We start from the raw sequence: 24,200 nt of genomic DNA on the forward strand, positions 1-24,200 counted from the left end.
TCTTCCCGAAACACTGCTTTCATTTCTTAAGTTTTCATTAAATTGTCATTTAAAATTTGAAGTCATCTGTCAGGCTTCTATGTCCCTCCAAATTTTTATAGTGAATCCTATGAAATACTGTATGCTGAAAAATCAAAGTAGTGTAACAGATATCCATATATCCCCAAGATGGAACAGTTATTAAAATTTTGCTTTATTAGCTTGTCTCTATTACTGTCTATCTTCATGTACACTAACCCCACTACGATATTGCAGGACCAACGGAAACTAATTTTATACATTCTGGCTTTTCACCCCCAAAGCTTTAGCATGCCTCTTTTAAGATCTGGGGAGTGTTCAGTGGGCAAGTACCAAACACTTCAGAAACACTTTTTCTGAAATGGTAAAACAATTATTAAAAACTTTTAAATGAACCATGTAAAAGTCAGTGAAGAAATGGTATAGAGCTTCAAGTGATGAATGAACGAATAAATGAATCTTAGGGATGGTATGTGGAATTCTTAAGGTTATATTTGTACAAATAACATTTACATTACACATCCACCAGGTTGTGATAAGACTAAATTTTGTATAAAGGTAGCATTTTAGCTACACTTCTGTCCAAAATGGGAGGTTATGCCAGGTTTTCAATTTACTTTGTTTTTTGGTCATTTGCCACCAATCTAGGGTCAGTTCCCATTAGTCCACTTTTTATGTGTAACTTTTATGGTGGACGTTTTTGGAACTGTCTGTCTGATACCTCTCTTCCCCTCTGCTTCTGTCACCCGCACCCATCCATAGTTGGTGGTGGAAACGGTAGGATGTAAAACCTGAGAGTTGTTATGCTTCCCAACGTGTGGAGAAAGCCAGTCGGCCTGAGAATGAAAAGGATGAAGCCACATACGGAGATGGAGCTCCTGGTTCCAGTCATCCTCAAATCCAGCTGGACAGTAGCCATTGCCGTGGTCTGCTTGTACAGCCCTTCCTTGTATCCATCAGTTGATGAATTCCATTTTGCCTCAGAAATTCTGGTTGGATTTCTGTAATTTTAAACCAAAAAGCCATAGCTAGCTTAATGTTATTTCCTCCACTGAGTCCTGGCTCCAAGCAAATTTTAAATCTGTTGACATTTTCCCTCCCCATCGGCACTGCCCTACCTCTCTTACCCCTGAATCCATGGGAAACCAGCTTAGCCCTACATTTTTATGAAGCTTTTTCAAGCCACAATTATTTTTCTCTTTTTAAAAAAAATTTTTTGAGGCGGGGAGGTAATTAGATTTATTTATTTAATTTCATGGAGGTACTGGGGATTGAACTCAGGACCTCATGCATACCAAGCACCACACACTCTACCCCTGAGCTGTACTCTCCCCCACAACAATTACTATTATTTTTTTTTATTACAAGACTTAATGATCTTTGGTGATTCAGTACTTGATAATATAGTGTTTTGAACTAGTCCCTAATTGTTTCTGGTGTGTTTATTTTGTCTCTCCTTTGAGCTTCTGGATTCCTTCAGAGCAGAGATATATTCTGTCATTTTTACTTTCCAGAATACCTAACACTCAGTAAGTGCTCAATAAAAGCGTGGCATGTTGCTGCATCATATGATAGCATATATTAGGAGAAATGGCTATGGAATCAAGTATCTGTTGTTATTTATTTATATACTCCTCATTCCTATCACAGGTGCTAGATACGTGATGGGTGCTCTAAAATTCATGTTAATCAAAAAAATTTGTTCTTAGATTTATGAGTTCTGGGCAAATGCTAATGGTAGTAAAATGAATTTGAAGGTGATGAATTGAATAATACTGTATGATACTTCATGACTGGAAACTGTCAGTGAATCGTGTGCAGTTCTTAAACCTGGAGCACTTCTTCAGAGCTGTTTTCTTTCCCTTTTCTATATTTTTGTCTCCTTTTACTTCTACCTTTTATCTTTTCTTGTCTCTTATTAGCACTTAGTTTTGTCACTTTTCAGTCCATGATGGAAACCTCATGCCTCTCACCCCCGTTCCCCGCCTTTTCTCACTTACGTTCCCCCCCTTGCTTCACAGTACTAATATAGAAGTCCTTAGGATTCAAACAGGAATCTTTTTTTCCTCCTCCAAATACTGCCCTAAGGCCTCTAATGTACAGAAATAAATGCCTAAATCTACATTGCAAACAAGTACATTTAATTACTCAGTCCTCAACAATTATCAAATAAAAGTTCTTTGTCTCAAAATGCATCATAAATGAGGGCAGTCATTGAACACTTTTTGGCACTTTAAAAAACTGGGCTCCTAGCTGAATATTAGTCCATGTCTGTCACGTTGGAGAGGAAAAGCCTCGGTGAATTTGAGCTTCTGAGCTGGCGTGGCTGCCCTGGAGAGAGTGGGAGGAGAGGGCAGTGGGATGGGTGGGAACGGGAGGCTGGGCTCATGGAGGTTGGTTACGGCAGATGACTGTGCTCTGTGCACTCACCCTGGCTTCTGTGGTTGATGTCTTTACCAGAAGCAGAATCATTCTAGGGCTGCATGGCTTGGTGACTAGACTGTGGGCTTTGGAGTTTGGGCAACTGGAGTTCAAAACCTGCTCTGCCTCTGATGTGCGCTCTTGGTCATGCTGATTAAACTTCCTCTTAGCAGGAAGATGGTGAGCTCCCTTACAGCATTGTTAACTGGTAGAGTTGGGGGATGTGAAATACCTAGAACCTAACACCTATCAATTACTGTTATTATTAGACGTGACTTTTAGTGAACTAAACATTTCAGAAGTATGAATATTCTATCTTGATTTAAATTCTATGATATGTTAGTAAGGACTGAATAGTAGACAGAAAAGATAATATGCCAGTTTTACCACTTTCTAGTAAGTGAGGCTGGACTACTTTGCTTTATTGCGTTTCCTGTAAATTGACTCTAAAGAGCATATGTGTTTCTGTGGTAAGAAGTATTAAAGCAAAAAAAAAGCATTTAGGCATATTGTGGACTAAAATGACTGTTTTTCTTTTAAAACAACCTAGAAACAACGTTGTCTTTGGAACATTACTGCAAGCAAGCAAGAAAAATACGTTTGAAAGCCAGAAATCAGAGTGAGATATTCATCTGTGTGCTTCGTGTTTTCACTATTATATTGATCCCTTTTGTTTTGCTGAGAAGACAAATTGGCTCTTAAGAAAGGCTGAATTCTAACAGTAGTTTTTATTATTCTTCTGTCCGGAAAATCTTAATGTGAGCTGGAATATTCTCAACATACAAATAAGCCAGTGGATACTGGCTGTGGTCCTTTTGGAAAACTTCGTATTGAAAAGGACAGTGTTCCTTCTTCATGATACAAACGAGTGTTTTTCAGTTTGCCTCCTTTCTCTTTTTGGTAGCCTTGGCATTGTGCAGGGGAGTATGCTCTGTCCATTAAGATGGTGTATCTTGGAACGTTCTCTTTAGAAAAGATTTCTGCAAAGTGGATGAAATCTTACTCATTTTTGAATACATACCTCAGAGGAGTAGTAAATTGTTTCTCTCTGGAATTGCTGTCACTGCTCCACAGCAGAGAAGGGCATTAACATCCTAATGGAGGCAGCTGATTGATTAACATATTGATTAGATCTAGGAGGTTGTGTTCTGTGACATTTGGGGCTGACTGAATTCTCAAATTGGTAGGCAGTTGCAACTAACCAGTTTAAAATTTTCGAATGTTCACAATACTCACGAGTAAAACAACATTTTAAGGAGTTTTCACTAAAAGATAGGATGAAAGAATGGACTAGAATTACTATAAATTACACATGAAAAGAATAGTTTTCAGAAATTATTTGCCATTCTTCTTTCTATAAGTAGGAAGCAGGAGAAAGCCATGAATCATAAAGACCAGGTAGGGTTCATCAGGAGTTTACTAAAAATTCCTAGTCATGATATGGTTGTGTTCAGATGAAAGTAGTAAACCAGGTGAAGGTTTACAAAGCTAGCAGGACAAACATAAACACGAGCAAGTAGTGTAGGAATTATTTTCAGTCCACTTTGAATGTACTTGGAAACAAAGGATTCAGCCCTGTCAGACGGATCTTTCTTGCTCTGTACCTCCAGAGCCTGGCAAGTGGCAGGGAGACAGTATGCACCCTGGACTTGCCTTGGATTCACGGTAATAGTTTCCTGAATGGTTGGATGGCTGGATAAATGTTTGCTTCCTGCTTGGTTAGGTACATTGATTGACAGGTGTGGCAAAGGCTAATAAGCAGCTGTGTCTAAGTTGATGGCTGGCTAAATAGAAGATTTGACCTCCACTGCTCAGTTCTTAAGCTAAAGCGCCTTATGCTAGTCTCTCAGGCTTTGTCGTGAGAAAAAGAATTAGAAAGACTTTGTTTAGAGGTGGTAGTTGCTTAGTCTGTTAAGCCCAACAATTAAAAATTAAATATGATAGACTGAAATTCTAAGATGGAAGATTATTCAGCCAAATAGAGAGATGGGCACATAGTAGAACACTCCTCAAATTCAACACAGCAACTACAGGTGAACTTTACTATGCAAAGTTTCTCTGACTTTTTGAAGGAACTTTGACGAGCAAGGTTTTTGCTCTCAAGATACTTAATATTTAATAGATGGAGAGGGCATAATCATATGTAAATATAATTTAATGCGAGAGGCCATAAATGCCCCATTAGAGTTTCAAAGTGCTGTGGGAACATCAGGGAAGGGGAGTCAAACTTTCAATTATTAAGGGACTGATTTCTTGCTTAATTACCAGCTTTTTCATCACCAGTTTTTTTATAAAAAAGAAAGGGGGTGGCTGGAAAGGAGTATGGACTTTTTTTTTTTTTTTTGCTTCTCTCAGTAGAAGGCTAATTGGTAGGAGGCAGGAAATACAAGCTTAAGATTTTCCTTTGTATTTTTATATTTACTGCCATATTAATTGTAGGGATAAAATTTCCCACTTCGGTTTCATTTTTTAAATTTTCATCTTAATTATGGAAGATTCTAAACAGAAATATAGTCTATATGTCTGTGTAGTCACATTACTGAAATTAATCACATATTAGCTTTTTGTCTTAGCATTTGCTTCAGATTTCTCTTAAGAAATAAAAATTAAAGATGGAATCAAGCCCCACTCCCATCCCTTTCCCTCATTATCCAGAATTAATCAGTATCTTGAAATTGATGTTAATCTGTTTAAAAAACTGTAATAAATGTGCATGCAGAGTATACATATCCTTTAGCAGTTTGATTTTTTTCACTGAGCATCATGTTTGAGGAACTTTCATTGTTGATACATTAACTTATTAATTCAATTAATTGCTACATAATATTCCATTGTATAACTAAGCCACTGATAGACAGGTTTTATCTTTTTTTTTTTTTCAGTTCTCAATAAGCTTCAAGAAATATGAGAATCTGGGGGCGAGTATAGCTCAGTGGTAGAGTGCTGCTTAGCATGCACGAGGTCCTGGGTTCAATCCCCAGGACCTCCATTAAAACTAAATAAATAAACCAAATTACCCCATGCCCCCAAATATGAGAATTTAAAAAGCACTTATAGTTTTTATTCAATATGTACAGTTATTTGTATTTGATGCGTCTTTATTTAAATATGTATTCTGTTCTCTTTATGAAGTAATACTGCTTTTAAAGTGTTCAAAATAAAAGCATTTCATAAGGAAAACGATTCATGTCATACCTAGTATTGGTGTGAAGGATGTGGTGTGAAGGGTGATAGCAAATTATTTTTTAATGTAGGAAATATTGCTTTCAGTGTCTCCAAAGGCCTGAAACAGCATGCTTTGTGTCAAAAGACGAGACTACCATTTGATACCTGAAACAAAACGCTGAATTTACTGCACATTTGGTAGGGAGCGCTGTGCTGGTCAAGCACAGTTTTTCTCAGCAGAGCCGGACACCGACCCTACATAGTTTTTTGGGAAGTGTTGAAGGCAGGGATTGGCGGACTTACAGAGATGGTGGTGGGATGACGTTGGCAGTAGAAGCTGGCTTCTCAGGTGAGACTTTTGCCGCACAGGTGGTACTCAGAGGCACCGGTGTTGGAGTGACTCATTCCTGAATGGCTGGTGCTTGGGAGGTTGGTCACTGATTGGTGGCCTTACAGAGGGTTGTTCACTGAGGCAAGTTGTCAATGATTGATTAATGAGTTTCAAACCAATTTTGTCATTCAAAGGCTATAGAACTGTCTATATTAAGCATGTTTAAAGCCTGTTCTTGTGGCTACATATTGCCATGGTTACAGAGCAGTCTGTTTTAGGACTGAGAACTTTTATTCTTGCATGTATAATTTGTCCTCAGGGTTGACTGCTTCAGAAGTTGGATTATTATATAGCTTCTGCTGAGAACCTTGTATTCAGATTTGAAGGCGGAAAAAAGCAATGTGTCTGGTTCTGTAATAAACTTGCCTCTGTGCCGATTTTGGCGTTGCTTGAAATAGGAAGAGGAATTATACACAAGTCTGTCTGATGTTCTAGAATCTTCCATAATGGCTGATAGCACATCATTGGATGCTTCCGTTTTTCTACTTGGAAAAGAATAATGTCTTTAACTGAGCAATGCACTGTCTTCACTACTTTACAGCAGTGAGACCTTGAGCACTTTCTTTTTTTGAATCCTGTTTCCTCGTTTTTAAGTTGAGAAGAGTAATACTTAAAACGGGCTTGTGAGGCTTGAGATTAGTTCAAGAAAATGGGGAATGACCCGTGTTTATCCATAAAATTAAAACACATTTTTGAAATTAGCAGTGATAGTTAAAATAATCATTCTTGTTTTTAAAAAATGTGATGCAGGGAATATACTAATATCCTCAGCAATATTTAGAAACCCTGGTTTATGGGGATCTTTGAGCCCAGTGAAATGACATGCAAAGTTTTTGTGTGTTTGTGGGTACAGGGTACAGGCATTTTCTTTTTTTGTGGGGTGGATGTGAAGAGAGATCATAGATTCATTAGATTCTCAAAGAGATTAACGAATCACTGCTCTACCATAAAGAGGGGAGATCTTTTCCATGGAGATAGAGTCAGCAGGATGGGCCAAAGTAGCTCATTTACGTTTCTTTCCAGAAGGACCATAGATGGGTCGACCACAATGGGTGCTTCTGTTCAGATGCCACCAGGGCTTTCTCTTCAGGCTCCTCCCTTCCACTGTGGGCTCTACTCAGGCTTTCCTGTCCCTGTCCCTGTTCTCTACTGGTTTAGGCCTCGGCATGTTGGTTCACTCTGCCTAGCATTCTCTACTGTCTGGATAGCTGTCTGGAGAGCTTCTGCTTGTTAAGGTAGAAGAGTTTTCTGGTGTCAGCTTACCTTTCACCTCTGTCAGGATCCATTCCAGACCCTCCAGATCCCTGCTCTGGGTACCAGGGTACTTGACGTATGGCAGTGCTCTTGGCTGTCAGTCCACAAGGACCTTTGATTTGTCGGTGTCTTCCCACTAGACTTTGCAGTCCATAGACTAGGCAGTATTGCGATCTTGTTCTGTTTGGATGACCATCAGTGCCTGTCAACTTCATCCTCAGTTATTAGGCATTCAATGAATAATTGTTCAGTAAAAGGAATATTTTTGTCTGCCTAGTTGCTGAAGCTCAAAAATCTCACATCGTTTTAACTTTCCCTCAGTCTCAGTGTTGTCAGTTGCCAGATGCTAAATGCTTTTGCTTCTGATCCTGATTTGCACCGCCTCTGCTCTACTTTTGACTCTTGATCCTAAACTGTTTCAATAGATACCTCCAGTTTCTCACTATCCAAGTCCGTTCTACAAATTGCTCCCAGCGAGGTCTTTTGAGACCTCTCTTAAAAGGCCTTGTCACACGCTGCTCAGCCTCCCATTAAGTAGACAGTGGGATGGAATCCAATCATCCCCCATTGTTCCCAGGTTTTTTTTATTTCTTGGTACAACTGTCATTCCCTGACTGCATTGCTTTTCTTTTTTTTTTTTCTAACCTTGGTGACTTTTCTCATGCTAGCCCTTCTTCCTGATGGGTCCTTGCCTCAAATCTGTATTTTAAAATTTATCTACTCTTTGGAGTTTAGCCTCAGTTAATTCCTATTTGAAAATATCTCACGTTCCCTCACTGAGAATTCAGACTTCCCTTTTCTGCATACTTGTAACACTTTGTTCATATCATTTTCTAGGCCTTTCCCACTAGATTTTGAACTACAGACTTGAAACTAGGTAATATTAAATACAATAACAGCATAGACATTTAACATAGCATAGTTTCTGACATAAAGAAAGTACGATACATGCTCGCACTGGACCTGATACTTTACCTGATGCCTGGCCAGTCTTCAATAAATGTTTACTCAAGTGAATTAAATCGGAATTTTGGAAAACATTGTGATGCTACGTATGGACCTTTCTTTCATACAAAATGTGTACTGCTTTGTCTTTTAAGATCTTTTAATTTTATGTTTTTTTTTTCACTGAAAAAAATACATTAATGAATGATGTGTTTTCTTTGACATTTCCAGGCCACTATATTGCCTCTCTGTCTATGGCATTAGCTGTGGTATTTGGGCTGTGGTGATGCTTCAGGCACCCAATGTTGCTCTAACACCTAAATGTCTATTTACCAGGCAGTATTCCTTTCAGGTGTCTAATCACAGGGAAATTGCTGCAGCTTACTAAGTTATCAGAGAAGCACTGGATAAAATGCTGGGATTCATTCTGTTTAAATCTAACCACCTTCCTGGCAGGGTGGGTCTCATCGGCTTAAGCGAAAGGCTGACAACAGGTTTTAGACCCTTTCTGAAAGCCATGCTGAAGCATGTATCTGCAGATTCTAAATAAGTTCCATTTTCTCTTCATTGATTTAAACGTACTTTGCATGTAGAGAGAACAAGCAGAAAGCCCTCTGAAAAAGGGAAAGAGGATGTTTTATTAAGTCCTTTCCATCTTATTTAATGTGAAGAAAGTCTATAAATTCACCAATGCCATCCCAGAACAACAAAACAGGTAGTATGTATTGGCTCTTTGTCAGACTATTGTTTGTGTATTTAATTTTATTCAAAAGAAAGCTCTCTCAGCCAAGAGGGTGTGAAGAAGAAGAAAAAAACAACGAATAATGCGAAGAATGAAAGGTAAAGTAAAAGGAAAATAGAATAAATGATTTCAAAACTTTACTGAATATTTTTCATGGTAACTCTCTGGGGAGACAGGAGCGGTCATGTTGATATACTGACTACAGCAAAATAAAATATGGAACACTCTCATGTTTACACTATAAATTGGTATCACATTCTGGAAAGCATTTTAATAATACATATCAAGAAGCTTTAAACAGTTTATACTTTTGGCCTACTATTTTTCCTCTAAGGAAATAATTGAAAATTCAGATGGAGATATACATACATGGATTTTAATTACAGCATTGTTTGCAGATGTGAAAAATTAGAAACGACTAAGCATACATTAATGGGAGACTAGTTAAATGACTAGTAACCCATAGAATGTTCTTCAATAGTGAAATATGGTAATTTGAAAAATATTTAATAGCATGGATACATGTTCAGAATATAATCTTTAAAAAAATCTTTTTTTTTAATTTTTAATTTTTTCATTGGAGATACTGGGGATTGAACCCAGGACCTAACGCATGCTAAGCATGCACCCTACCACTGAGCTGTTACCCTCCCTGCCACAATACAATTTTAACCGAAAAAACAGCATATAACATTCTTTGATCACTTATTTTCTGTTTTCCTTCCTACTTATAATGCACTTACTGTAGTAAGTCACATCATATGTAGCAGCAAGTCAAGTGGTATCACCCTATGACCCAGTTGATAGTCAATATTAACAGTTTGGTGAGTTTCTTTCACTCCTTACTTCATGCTTATATAAACATATACACAATTATACGCACATACACAGTATGCTTTTAATTTTGTAAATCAATTTTTTATATTATGCTTTTAAAAGTACTGGGTGGAATCCAAGTTATTTCTGAGGAATTGGATTAGGAAATTTTTTAAAAAATTTTTATCTATTTTTCAATGTGTTTTCCAAATTATCTGTATAGAACATTTAAAAAATGAGTGAAACTAAACTCTGAGCTAAGGAGGTATTTTGAATGTGAGAAGGACACAGAAGTAAATGATTAGCAAATGGCAGGTGTCAGTGATGAAGTAAGCATTAGTCGACATAGCCACCAAGGTCAGCTTTCTTTCAGGTCAGTATCCCGTATCTGATTCTCTGGGGGTGCTTGTGCCTCTAGGGGTGTGCAAGAGGGACCACAGGCAAGCCGTGGATTAAACGTGCATGCCCATTTCAGAGATAAGTAGTTTAAATTCTTTTATATTAAAAGAAACAGAACAAGTGAATCGAAGAGGATAGCTTTAAGTCAAGTCCCTACCCCCTTGGGATATACTTATCTTTTCAGGTCAGTGTTTCTCAACCTTGGCTGTACGTTAGAATCATCTGGGACCTTTTAAAGCTTTGATTCCCTGGATCCCATCTGCAACGATTGACTTAATTGGACTGGGGTGGGGCCTAGGAATATTGTAGAAGTTTCCCAGGTATTACTGATGTCTACACAAGGTTGAGAACTGCTGTCCTAGGCCACGAGCGTTGCTCATACTGGAAAAGGTAGCAACAGTAACACAGACAAACTGATAATCTTGAGGCTCTGTAAGATTTTCATTTAATATTTCATGCATTTGTTTAAGCGATCAGTCACACATTCAGAAAATAATTAAGCAGACAACGTGTGTTTACAATACTAAGTGTGGTTTTTCTCAAAGAACAGTTGTTTCCTGGAATGTTCTTAGGACAACAATGTGAACAGGCAGTTTTTAGAAAGACGTACACTCGTTCACGTGTGATTCAGCTCTTGCTTGATTGACACTGTTAATCACACAGTTCTCTTAACTCTCAAACATCTTATGTGTACTTTTCTTGGTACTATCACTGTTTTACCATTTGACTCTTTCGTGTACACATTTGAAGGCAACTCATTTCTTTGTATCACTCACAGTGACTAGTAAAGTACAAATCTTGCATACAGTAGGTGCTTAATAAAAATGTGTAGCATAAAATGACTGCTCAAACCCAGACTCCCAAACTTTCTTGGTTCAGTCTTTTTAGTGTCTCAGTAATTTTTTTTGTTAGCCAGACAGCATCTTTTAGCAACTTAGTAGTCATTTGAAATTAATACATATTTGCTAATTAATGGGATGTGTTATTGTCTGTTAAACACTGTATAGCTTCTCAGACCTTGGAGTTAGCCTGAACACTGCCATCTTTATTTCCTGTTCAATGTTCATCTTTATGCAGGGTTTTGTTGTTGTTTTTAATCAGAACAGTCACTGAACACTCAACTTTACGAAGATGTCATGTCACTGATTTGACTAGAGGATGTTGGATTATGGACTCTCTCAAGCTAGTGTGGTGTCCAACAGAAGTTAGTATCATTGTGTTTCCATGAAAATTTAAACTATCTTCTGGGACCCCTGTGAGTTTGTAGTGTCACCTTTGGTGACTTCGAGCACAGTTAAGGAACTGTGGCCCCAAATCTTGGGCTTTTGATGTTTTTCTGTTTTAGTCACGGCAGAGGATTTGTTGACTAACCTTTTGTTGATTATGTTGTTAGTGTTAGATATTCAATTGCTAAGCCTATGCATATATGCTAACAGAGAAATCATAGAATTTCTTTGCAGCATTAATATGTGGAACCACTAAAAATAGGTACTTAAAAAAAAGCACTTAACTGGATTCAAGGCACTGTAATAATAAGTACTTTACAGTCCTGTATTCTTTGATTCTAAGATGTTTTTGAGATTTGACTGCATCTCACAGACAATGGTAAAGAGAACTTCCCTGCTGCAGGACAGAGAGGAATCAGCTGTCCTGTTGCATGGGGCTTGGAGATGACAGTCTTCGGACACTGCTGGACTGTTCCCTTGGCAGGAGGTGGAGGCTGCTGGCCATCCCAGTTGGTATGAACAGTTGACCCAAATTTAAAGCCCATTGTAGAGAAATGTGCTAACATGGGCTCCAGCAATGAGTTCTTTCCAGCTCCAGGTCCTCTGGTTTAGAGTTGGCAGCTCAAAATAGTAATCACACTTTATAATTACTTGCTCTTTGGGGATATTACATCCTTTTTAGAAACTTGGTGGGGAATATTTTGGGGGTTTATTTGTGGGGGACATTTTAGTTTGGTAATTCAAACTCTTTTTAGGATATTAATTATATAAATAGCAATAGCTTGATTCTCCCTTTGGCCTGGATGACATAGTCCTTTCTAGACTTCATTCATCAATTGTACTAAGTTAGGAATACTTAAGGACATTGAATCACTAAATTGCCAAAGAGGCTGGAGTGTTGTGTCCAATTCAAGTAATTCATACTTAATTCATCCCCAAGGGGTTGTTATACCCTAGCGCACTCATCTAACCTGATTTCCACTGATAACATCCATGAGAGGGAACATTCAGCGATTGTTGGTTCTCTGAAGGTCTTCTTGTCTCATATATCATTGTTAATATATCTGAAATACCTAGGGGAAAAATACTTCCTATGCACAGATTCCTAATGGATTATTCCTTTTAAGTAGCAATTTATTAAGAAACCTAAGTCTATGTGAAATAGATGTTATAACAACTTTAAATTAAAAAATTCTTTAATTATTTCCCCAAGTGGGGCCTTTCCCCTTATAGCAGTCTTTTGTTTTCACCCATTTTGTTTCCATTTTTACTGTCAACTTCAATTTTGGTTCCTTGGTGATATGCTAGAGGGTTTTTTCCAATTATTTAGAATTGGGTAATTAGTAGAACTTAATCTTCATATAATTGCTTTTCTAAGGAAAAGCCACAATGGTGGCCCTAATCTTGCTTTTGAAATTCCTTCTCAACATCACAAGAATGAACCTATCTGTTAAAGAAAGTTATTGAAGGAAGAACTGGTAAAGAATCAAAGAATTTGTACTTTGCTTAAAGTATATAACTTACAAAAGTTCTGTGCACAGAAATGGTTGCTTACATGTTATCTCCTGGTCCCACCCCCCCACTCTAAGTCTTGTCTACCTCATCTCACACATTTGCATCCTCCCTTGCAATTATTAAGTGGTTCTGAGCCCAAAGTCTCACTTTATGATTTCAGAATAAGGAATTCATTCATTAATTAAATCATTCATTCAAAAATAAAGATTGGTATTTGAGGATACAGCAGTAAATCAAATGAAAAATCTCATGATCTCATAGAGCTAACATTCTAGTAGGGGAAACAGAAAATGAATATAATGAGTAAATTATACAGTACTTAAAGAAGGTAGTATGGAAAAAATAGCTTAGGATGTGGGGAGAGTGGTTGCTCAATCCTTGATGTCTCCAGGGGAGCCTGGAACCAGGATTGTTCCTTGGCCAGTTCCTGGGACTAGGCTCTTGGAATGTTCTGTATGTTACTAATGAACGATGATGTTTTATATGCCCAGAGCAATGGGCTGTCCTGTCCCAGCTTGTCAAGGCTTCTCAGGATTAGCTAGTAAGTTTATGGTATACACCTGGTATCCAAGCTGGGGTCCTGCGTTTCAGCTACCAAGGCTGGTTACATAACAAGGATGTGTCTGCGGGACCAGCACCCCTGTGACACCTTTGCATGTGTCCCTGCAGCTCGCAGCTAGAGAGGAATTGTGTCTTACGTAAATCGAGAAAGAGATGGACCTGGAAGCCCATGTCTGACTTCTCTGGGCTTGGCAGATGCGTTTATTCTTCCTGTTGTTTTTAGTCTTACCCTTTGCTGTAGTAAGTCCTACAGTATGACCTGCACTGAGTGGTGTGGGTTCTTCTGGTGAATCACTGGACTTGAAAGTGGTCGTGGGACCTAAGAAGGACTGGGAGGGTAGGAGTCATGAGAAGGGTAATTTTGACAAGACTTTGAGAAGGTTAAGCCATTTGGATATCTAGAGGAAGAGAATTCTAGGCAGAAAGAACAGCCTGTGCAGAGACCCAGGAGGAGGCACTAGCCTGGTTCAGGGAAGTGCAAGGGGCCAATGTGGATCAGGCGGGGTGAGGATGGAGTGGGGGCGGGGGATGAAGCCCAGAGACAAAGTGGGGCGCAGCATCAGACAAGGACCTACCTCCCTGAGGGAAGGAGCCGAGGTCGGTCAGCACGTGCTCGCTGGGCGGGCTGCTCAGTTCCCATCTTTCCTCCAAGAGGAAGATCCGCTTCTCACGTTTTCTCAGCTCACTCATTCCTGCTTTTGGCGGGGCCTTCACATATTCTTTTTAACCTCATTGTTCTTTTCTCAGTCTTTAAATTTTTGTGCTGAGTTTTCTCAGGAAAAAAAAAACCTCGTATTTTTCTCCCATCCTTTTCATCTCTGAGGCCACTGGGCTGTAGCTTCTTGTCGCTCTACACTTGGTGCCTTCATTTATAGTGTACTTAATTAATGCATGGTGGGTGAATTTGTGACTGAATAAATGTGATTCTGAGGTAGGATGGAAAAAGAAGAAGAAAAGATAAAGCTTAGGATGAGAAATGCCTATGTAGGAAGTTTGGACAGCATGTTTTAGGAGTTGATTTATTTATCAGATTGATTATTTCCCCTGAGGAAGAGGGCCCTTTGGGTCGGCAAAAAGGACTGAATCCAAGTACTAATGGCTCACTTTCTCGTTTGTTCCCTACTGAGTCGTCTGCAGTGTGCTTGTTCTTAAGTTATAAGGACTCTTTTTTTTTTTTTATGGTATCCTTTTAATTAGTTTTGGTGAACCGCACTGATTTAAGCCTCTGGTCCTGGTGGAGAAAATGTGTATTTCACTTGCTCCATAACATTTTTCACCTTTGGAGATCATGTCCTTATTCTGTCTATAATTTCTTCTCAGATTTGACATTTTCTCTGTGATGAATATTAGTGCAATACTTCAAACAGGCACAGGTTGTTTTTTTGTTTGTTGTTTTCCTTTTAAACTCCAAAGCCAATAAGAATTTTGGATCAGATCTCTTGCTTAAGCAATGAAAAGGAGGCTTTTCTAATTTATTGAACTTTTTCTTTGATTCAGCACCCTTTTGTCCCTTTAAAAGAAGGAGGCTGTGTGTCCATATTTGAAATGCTGTAAAGATTAAACTGCGGAAGCCTTTTCCATTCTGCTTTACAGGATGTGGAATAATATGGTCCTTTCTTTCATAAGCTCCTTTGTTGTCCTCATTCTTTTCTAAACTTTCAGCCCTCCTTCTAATTAAATAGGGAAATTGTGCTGGTACCCTGGGGGAAAGAACTGTAAAATTGCTTGGTTAGTTTTGTTTTGTAATAGTGAAAGTAAATTAAATCTAATCTTTGCTGTAATAAAGTTGTATTATATTTATTTAGCAAGTTTTGCTTCTGTGCTCTCTAGTCAAAATTTCCAAGTTAAATATTCTTATGAAAAATAAGGAAAAGTTGTATTAATTTCCAAAAGGAAAAAGAATCTTAATATTTATTTATTTTTGTGGCTATTGCCATACTGTAAAAGACTTCTCACTGGCAACTATGGGATTAAGCTCAAAATTTTACCAAATACTGGGGCTGGAAAGCTGGCTGTAATTCCCCGGGGGTTGGCCACTTCTGATCTCCTCTATCCTCTTTTTTCTTCCCCTCTTCCTTCATTTCTTCTTTCTCCTACTCTTCTTACCTTGCCTCCCGTCCTCCTCACCCTTGTTCCATTCGTCCATCATCTACATGCGAAACCCCTTAACTAAACTCTGGCAAAACACAGGGCTGAGTTTGAAACAATATTGGCTGTCAAGAAGGTTATTCTCATGGAGAAGCAAATACACAGAAAGTGAAACAGATGCCACAACATATCATGCACCATCAGACTAGTCAGTACAGAAGAGAAGATTCCATCCAACCAAGGGCAGATTTATCTAAAGAGGGGCATTTGACCTAAACTTTGAAGGATCGATTAGGATTTTTGATGGGTAGAGATTTAAAGAGGGCTTTTCAGATAGAAGAAAGAAATGAATAATGTGGCAGGGAAGTGGACTGGTCTCGACAGTGAGCAGTGATCCATTTATGTAACAGTATAGAGCAGAGATGAGCAAACTTTTTCTGTAAAGTGCCAGAGAGTAAATAATTTGCCTTTGCAGACCACATGGCCTCTGCTGTTGTGGCAAAAGCAGCCATAGGCAAGACATAAATGAATACTCTGGCACTGTTCCAATAAAACTTTATTTAAAAAACAGGCCACAGGTCAGAGTTGGCCTGTAGGCTGTAGTTTGCTGATCTCTGGTAAAAGAGTGGTTAGTGGGAAATACGGCTGGGTGGGAGGTGGTAGCCAGATGTCAGATTTTGAACACTAGGCTAAAGAGTTGGGAAATAATTGATACTCTCTTTAGTGAAACCATGATTATGTCTCTACTAAAGGTTTTTAATACCTTGGCAATTAAATTTGGAACCAAATGTTTTCTGTTTACATCCTAAGATATCTTTATAGCTAGCTCCGTACTAAGATTTCTGTGACTGAATATTTTGTATGAAAATGGTAGGTGGAGAACAAACTAGACCTCTGAATGCCCTCAGTAAAGTTTGATTTGGGTCATAGCATCTTTTGGGGTCTCACCATAAAGTCACCCCTGGAATGAACCAAAAATTCAGATCATGGAAAACAGAAGAGAATGAATGGGCAGGCCCTTTAGAGATCTGAACTCATAGTGTCGACATTTTTCCTGCTCAAAAAATAAGGAGAGCTGATTCCAAAGTAGATAGTAGTTCGATGTTTTTTGATGCTTATTTTTTAAAACCACTTTATTGAGGTATGGTTGACATGTAAAGGCTGTAGATATTTAATGTACATAACTTAATGAATTTGGGGATAAGTATACACCTTTGAAACCATCACCACCATCAAGGCCAGAGACATACTCATCACCTCCCAAAGTCTCCTCCTGCCCTATTACTATTATTTTTATTTTGCGATAAGAACGCTTTAACATAAGATCAACCCCCTTAGGAAATGTTAAGTATATAGTATAGTATTGTTAGCAATGGGCACTCTGCTGTAAAATAGATCTCTAGAACTTATTTATCTGGCATAACTGAAACTTCACAACTTTTGGCCATTACCTCCCCATTTCCCCCACCTCTCAGCCTCTGACAGTTAACATTCTAATCTCTTCTTCTATGAGTTTGACTATTTTCGATTCCACATATAAGTGAGATCAGACATTATTTTATTTCTGGGTTTGGCTTATTTCACTTAGCATAATGTCCTCCGGCTCCATCCATGTCGTTGGGTGGCAAATGGCATAATCACCTTCCTTTTTCAGGCTGAATAAGTTTCCATTGTATGTTTATGCCAGTTTTCTTTATCCATTCATCTGCTGATGGACATTTAGGTTGTTTCCACGTCTTGGCTCTTATGAACAGTGCTGCAGTGAACGTGGGAGTGCAGGTGTCTTTGAGGCTGATACTTACAGGAATCATTACACCTATCGATTCTAAATTAATTTCATAGAAATTAAGTGTATTAAGTACTATGGAAAGTTCTTCTCTTGTCTATTTCGATATTGCCTTTTAAAAACCTCCTTTATGGTATGATTCTGTAGTACCATTTTTTCCCATGTTGCTCCCTCAGAATCTTCAGGGTAAGAATGTGTCTTATTCATGTTTGCAGCCCCAGTGCCTGCCTAGAGCAGATATGGCCAAAAGTAGGCAGTCAATAAACATTTGTCGAATGAATTAATGTAGGTAAACATTTCACAATAAAGTTAAAGTTTGTAAAACTCAATAAAGTTTTACAAATTTATTTCATTGTTAAAATATTTTACTTCAAAAATTTTATCTGTGATCTGTTTATAAACTTTATATACCTGGTATATTTTTAGCATTATATTCCTAGAGAGGAAAAAGTTGTGTATTAAATGAAGTTATTATAGATGCTTGAAACATAATTGAAAAGAAGTAGGCTAGTTTTTGTTCTGGAGAAATCTGAAAATAGTTTGTGGGAACAGTTGTAACCTACATAATAGTAACAATATAATAAGATGATGTCAGATTCTCTTGAAAAGAAGTGAGGTTGTAATTACCAGCTCACCCCACTTCAAGCTCTAGATGTCACCAAATAAATAGCTAGCAGTATTTTTCTTTTCTTTTTTTTTTTTACACTTTCTGGGCTTTGAGTTACCTAACTATATCCTACAGCAAAACTATAACATAGTGTTGATTCTAATATGCTTTTTCAAGAACATTTCTTTATACCTATTTAGTAGTCTTTTGAATTTCAGTAATTCTCACTGCTTAATGCTTTTAACCATGTGTGAAATAGTCAAATCTTTGCCAGCAACCTCAGGACTTTGCTCATGGATGTGTATTTTATTTTTACTTGTTTCTCTCAACATTTAGATTATATGTTTTCTAAGGGTACAGTTGAAACCATTTGATACTGAACCATTTTTAGACCAATGGTGACATACTGAAAAGAAGATTATGTGAGCAGGGCATAATGATTATAATTAAGTGACAGAGAAAATAATATGTGCATGGAAAGCTGAAAAATACAATGGAGGAGAGTAGGTAGATTATGGAGACAAAAGCACCTCTGGTTGAAAATGATATATTTAATCATGCAGTCTGCCCAGTCTAAATGCCAAAGTATTTTTGTGCAGAAGAGAGCTAGTGAGGGCGGTTGTTACGGATATATATATTAGTTCTGGCTGCCAGTGCTGTTTGAGCAAACAGTTGACATCACAGAAGTCAGAAGCATCCTGTGTAAGTCATGGCAAGTAGTTCTTTATAACTTTTAGAGGAAAAAGAGTTGTTCGTGCTTTTTTAATTGCTGTAATCAGGCTCTCAGCCACGATTTTGTGTTTTTTTAAGAATTTTTATTTTAATGCTGTTTCTGCGGCTGCTTGTGCTGGGCCAGAAAAACCAGACTGAGGGATGTGGACGAATGGCTCAGAGGGTCAGCAAATGGCACTTTCTTGTCTGGACTGCTTGAGAGGAAATAAGTAAGCTAGTGAATATGATGAAAACTAAAGTCCTAAGGCTTTCCAGTGAGTGAGAGTATGGAGTAAAAGGCATGGAGCTTGGAGTGAGATAAACCTGTTAATCCTGCCTGTACTCTAGTAGCTGCTCAATTTTAGCCTCAATTTCCTTGACTTAAAATGAGGGGAAGTCTTGCAGGTTTGTATTAGGATGAAATTGGACAACATGTGTCAAGTTTCTAGCTCTGGGCCTGAGGGAGCAGGGTGTGTGTGTATGTGTGTGTATTACAAATTACTATTACAAATACTAGTTTTTTTCCCATTTGAGCTAGAGAGAACGGTGCTGGTCAGGCCTATTTGATGCCTTACGTCTATTAGGTAATCTAAGGTGCAGATATAGGGGATCTCCTCAGAGAGGGAGGCTGTGATTTTGATAGCCAAGATTTGGTCTTTCCAATTTGTTTTTTCTGAATTTGATATTCATTTTCTTATCAAATTTATTATATTAACATTATATTACATGTGAAAAAATAAAATCACCCATTCTGGATTAGAAAACATTTTGTGAATTAAATCCAGCTTCAGAATGCCAGGAGGTGTTAGGGTGTCTTATTTTGGCAACTGTACATTTACAAGGATGAGACAGATGGAATAGGCAGAGTTTTTAAAAATGAATTTAGCTTAAGCGATTGCTACACATTGGAATTTCTCTCTAAATCCAAAGGCTCTGAAAATTTCTGAAATTAATCTTTGGAGCAAATGAATTAATAAAAATTCCCTATTGAGTCCCATTCCTGAAAATGTTAAAGGAGCCACTGTATATACATTCGGTTTGAATAAGACCCATTACCAAATTTTAATAAGGAATCTTAATTCCCTTATCTTTCAGTTGTGTGCAGTCTTCCTCTTACATGGTTTGTCATATTTTGGGTACACTATGTTTCCTTTCTTTGCTTTCTCTTATTAAAAAATAGGGTATCTTATTAAATAAAATAGCCTATATTTACAGTTGTATCTTATGTCATTTAAGGTACTTCCTTTGGAAGCAAGCAGCAGAACCCAATTCTGGCTGCAGAATCTGGGGAGGGATTTTGATACAGCTCGCAGGTTGGCAGGAGGAGCTTACAGACCCAGCTTCCCGAAGCAGAAGGACCAAGGAAGCACAGGGAAGCACGGAGGGTAGGAGCTCATAGCCTCTCATAATGATTCTGCTCCAGCGTCTGTTGGCCTCTGGGTGTCTGTATTCGCATTTCAAGGGCCTGGCAGACTGTGTGGCCCGCATAGTTAGATGCTTTATGCCAGTGGCTCAAAAATTTTGTCTAGGGGATTAGAGGCAAGTGGCTGAAAGAAGTATTTTGAATTGAGCAGCAGGTACTTGTCCTCTACACATAGTTTTTTTGTACTAGGTGGACCTATCCAAAGACATTTGGTTTAGGAGACCGTCATGCTGTATCTATTACAACCTGTTTTTTTTTTCTTTTACCCAAGAGTTGTTTCCCATTTGAGTTTAAAGCCATGCTGTGGGGCATCAGTGTGTGTGTATGGATACATTTTTCTTTATAATTGATGTTATATAAGAATGTAAGTTCTCCATGATGATTGCAATCATACATTCCTTGAGTTGACTTAAGTAGTGTGACCCCAAGACTCACTGTAATATGGTATAAAATGGCTTTGGAGTCCTTCATGGTGGGGGGAGTCTTGAAGCCTGTCACAGCTTCTTAATAACTGAGACTTGAGGAATTTTGCCTAATGGCCCGAGTGTCTGCATTCTCGTTTCTTCATCAGTAAAATGGACTTGATATTACATATTTTGCAAAGGTATACTGAGATTTTTGTGATAATACACATAAAACTTGGAACCAGGAAAATGGGCTTACTCATAGCCCTTTTTCACATTTTGATGTAAAATTGTTAGAAACGTGATTTTATTTTAGTGTGAAAACATAGTAATGGGATGAACTTACGTTAGGGAAAAGTTAAATAGTTCGAGGAACACTTGGAGTTGAGGCCCAGGGCTTAGTTGACCTTTCAGTACCTGACGCTCCTGAATCTTCCTATCAGCAGTAGTGACAGTGATGACTACTCTCAAATAATTTAACCTGTGACGAGGCTTTTTCTATCGTTAACAATGCTGAGAAAGTGGAGGTGCGCATGAACATCAGGATCTATGTTTTGCCCTGTAATGTTTTCCATATTCACATTTGAATATATAATAAAACTGTTGCCCGGGAAATTGACAGTTTTCAGGCAGACTAATGGAACCTCATTTTATGGTATGACTCTACAGGATTTAATGCTTCCTTTCTTCCCCACAGTTAATTATTCTCATTTTAAGAGTAAGCTTTTAAGAGTATAATCAGGCAATTGTAAAGCAATAGTGTAAGAGCACAAGCTTTGAGGAGAGTGTCCCAAGTTTGTGTCCTGTTTCCTCCAAGGCTGACTTATAAACCTCGCTAACCCGCAGTTACCAACATGTAAAATGAAGACAATTGTACCTTTCTAATGAGGGTTTTTTTTTGAAGAGTTAAGTGGAATGACGCACTTAAAAATTAACACAGTGCCTGGCCCATTAACCCTCAATACATTTGAGTTCTTATTAGAGCTTTAATTTTATCGTATATGAGGAAATATACAAAAACATGTTTGTGTCTGACTATATAAAGAACTGTTTGGATAACATTTAACCTCATTGTTAGATTCTTAACAGGATCAGAGCTATTTTCTAACTTGCTGGATGGTACCTTCCCTAGGACTGGGCAGTTATTACAATGGTTTTAAATGTCTTTGTTATGGTCCCAAAGCAACTGAAAGTCTAGCTTATTTTAAGAAAGAATAGGTAAGATATGACAACAATTTTACAGCAATATTGCAACACAGTCAATGTTGACTAGGATTTTTTTACCTGGTGTGATGTCCTTGTTAAAAATTTTATCGAAAAAAGTGGGTTTATACAAATGCATAGCAGCATAATCTATCCTTAAGAGATGTTTCTTATTGATGTACTCCTATTTGTGATGTGGTTTCCAGTTATGGAATAATAATTTTTGTTGTAAATAATACTGACATTTGATTTGACAACCACTGTACTGAGTACATTATTTGCATTATTTTATTAGCTCAGAGTAGCTACTATTCTTCTGATTTTACAGATGAGCAAATGGACTGAGGTAGGTAACTTACCCAAAATCATACATTTAGGGAATGGCTGGTGAGTCCATTTGTAGTGGAGGAGAAGGCATCTTTGGCAAAGGTGTTGTGATACAGGCTTTGCAAAGGCATTTCCATGGTGGTAAAGTTCTTTTGTAGCCAGACATTACCATGGGTAAATTCATGAACACATTGTCAAGATCTGCAAGGCTAGAGGTTTAAGAAGAAACAAGCTTTAATTCATATTTTCTTCAATTTATTATCTTAGTATGTTTTGTTATACATTTAATGGATAATGCTTTTTATATTTTAGAGAAAGTTTTTTAAAATTCTAGTTGATTTACCATATTAGTTTCAGGTGTACAGCATAGTAACTCAGTATTTTTGCAGATTATACTCCATTATAAGTTATTACAAGATAATGGTTATAATTCCCTGTGCTGTACAATATACCCTTGTTACTTATCTATTTTATATATAGTAGTTTGTATCTGTTAATCCTATACCGCTAATTTGTCCCCTCACCTTTGGTAACCTTGTTTGTTTTCTGTATCTGTGAGTCTGTTGTTCATATACATTCACTTGTGTTATTTTTAGATTCCACATATAAGTGATATAATGCAGTATTCATCTTTCTCTATCTGACTTATTTCACTAAGCATAATATTTTCTAGGTCCATCTGAGATTTTGTTTTGATATTTTGAAATTTGGCACTGAAACACATCCCCTGCTTTCCAGACTGCAGAACAAAATAAAGGAGCTAGCCACACACTAATGGGTTTAGTGCAATGGCATTTTATTCTAAGACCTTTGACTGTATTTTGAATTAGTATTAAATCCATATAACTTGATGACATTAGAAATTAGTGACACAAAGTAAAAATCATTTTCCTAAAGTGAGAAACTGTCTTTCCATTTATTCAGTGTTCTCACTTCTTTTCTTTGTAATTGGCAGAGAAAATGGAGTGATAGTTCTGTGCCTTCTTAATAATAAATTTAAATTTATTCAGTTTTAGAAAGAGTAATGAATTTGGAATGTTTTTATACACCTTTTTCTATACATCCACGTGTATGTATTTCCTAAGTTTTTCAAAAGTCGTACTGTTGTTCCGATGTCTTAAATCACACCTTAAAGTATAGAGACATACGCTTTCTAGGATCTAATGTGCTGCCGTTTCTGGCTTTTTTCTCTTCCAGTGTCTGTATTTATGCTGAAAGTCCAGGTGAATGACATCATCAGTCGTCAGTACCTGAGTCAAGCAGTTGTAGAAGTGTTTGTCAACTACACGAAGACAAATTCCACTGTGACGAAAAACAATGGAGCAGTGTTGATAAGAGTGCCCTATAAACTAGGACTCAGCCTAACCATTATTGCTTACAAAGATGGCTACGTGTTGACCTCTCTGCCTTGGAACACCGGAAGAATGCCAAGTAAGCCCTTAGACAGTGTTTTGCCTTTGCCAAATGCCAATGGCTTTTATCTCTGCTTTGGGAGTATCTTGTTCTGGTGGACTGAAATGGAGACTATCTGTGTGAAGTTAGTATAAGGAGGTTAGAAAGGAGTGTGAGTCTGAAGAAAACATGAAGGCCGTTTTCCTTCTACAGGGGCTCGAAGGAATCCTGAGCAAGGGCTGTGCTCTGCTACAAGGCTTGTGTGGTGCTGAAGGGCGTGCCACGCCCACGGGCTTAGTGGGAAGCGGGATGGGCTACGTAAAGTAAGGGCCAGGTGACGAAAGGACATTCTCAAAAGATGAGACAAACAGTTTGGATTATAATAAAGCTGTTCTCTTAGGTTCTTGAGCACATGAGTGGAAGTTGTTTAGAAGCTGGATTTACTTGATAGTGTTAAATAGGCTAACCACAGGGCTAAAATGAATTCAGGGAGCCTGGCTATGAAGCTGGGGGTGTGCTGGTGGACTGTAGCCATAGCCTGATGGAAGAGAGGAAATGGAAAGGAGAGGTGAGTACCACGGGCATACGTGGGGAAGAGTGAGGAATTGCTGGGGTGATCATTTCATAGTATACACATACATCAGATCATCACATTGTACACTTTACACTTAGATGATGTGAGGTGTCACTTACATCTCAATAAAGCTGGAAAAAAATTGGTAGGACTTAGTATACCGACTAATTGGATATTGGAAAGAATGGGACATACAAGGTGCCAGAATACAAGCCTGACTGATTGGAAGGAT

At 38.0% G+C, this 24,200-nt stretch overlaps 1 protein-coding gene and 1 long non-coding RNA gene across 2 annotated transcripts in view; one reads left to right on the plus strand and one right to left on the minus strand.

The window, feature by feature from the left end:
- FAM171B (family with sequence similarity 171 member B) overlaps positions 1 to 24,200 on the plus strand; it is a 56,178-nt gene that overhangs the window by 12,538 nt on the left and 19,440 nt on the right. The window contains exon 2 of the mRNA XM_006210003.3: positions 23,200 to 23,433. Coding sequence (XP_006210065.2) covers positions 23,200 to 23,433 — 234 coding nt within the window. The remainder of the gene's footprint in view (positions 1 to 23,199; positions 23,434 to 24,200) is intronic.
- Positions 624 to 24,200, minus strand: part of LOC140696422 (uncharacterized) — a 32,880-nt gene continuing 9,303 nt past the window's right edge. Inside the window, exons 3-4 of the long non-coding RNA XR_012072727.1 lie at positions 22,035 to 22,211; positions 624 to 1,019 (exon numbers count right to left, since the gene is read on the minus strand). This is a non-coding gene — a long non-coding RNA (uncharacterized lncRNA). The remainder of the gene's footprint in view (positions 1,020 to 22,034; positions 22,212 to 24,200) is intronic.

This window comes from Vicugna pacos, chromosome 5 (genome assembly GCF_048564905.1).
Source record: "Vicugna pacos chromosome 5, VicPac4, whole genome shotgun sequence".
In the NCBI taxonomy this organism is placed as follows: Eukaryota; Metazoa; Chordata; class Mammalia; order Artiodactyla; family Camelidae; genus Vicugna; species Vicugna pacos.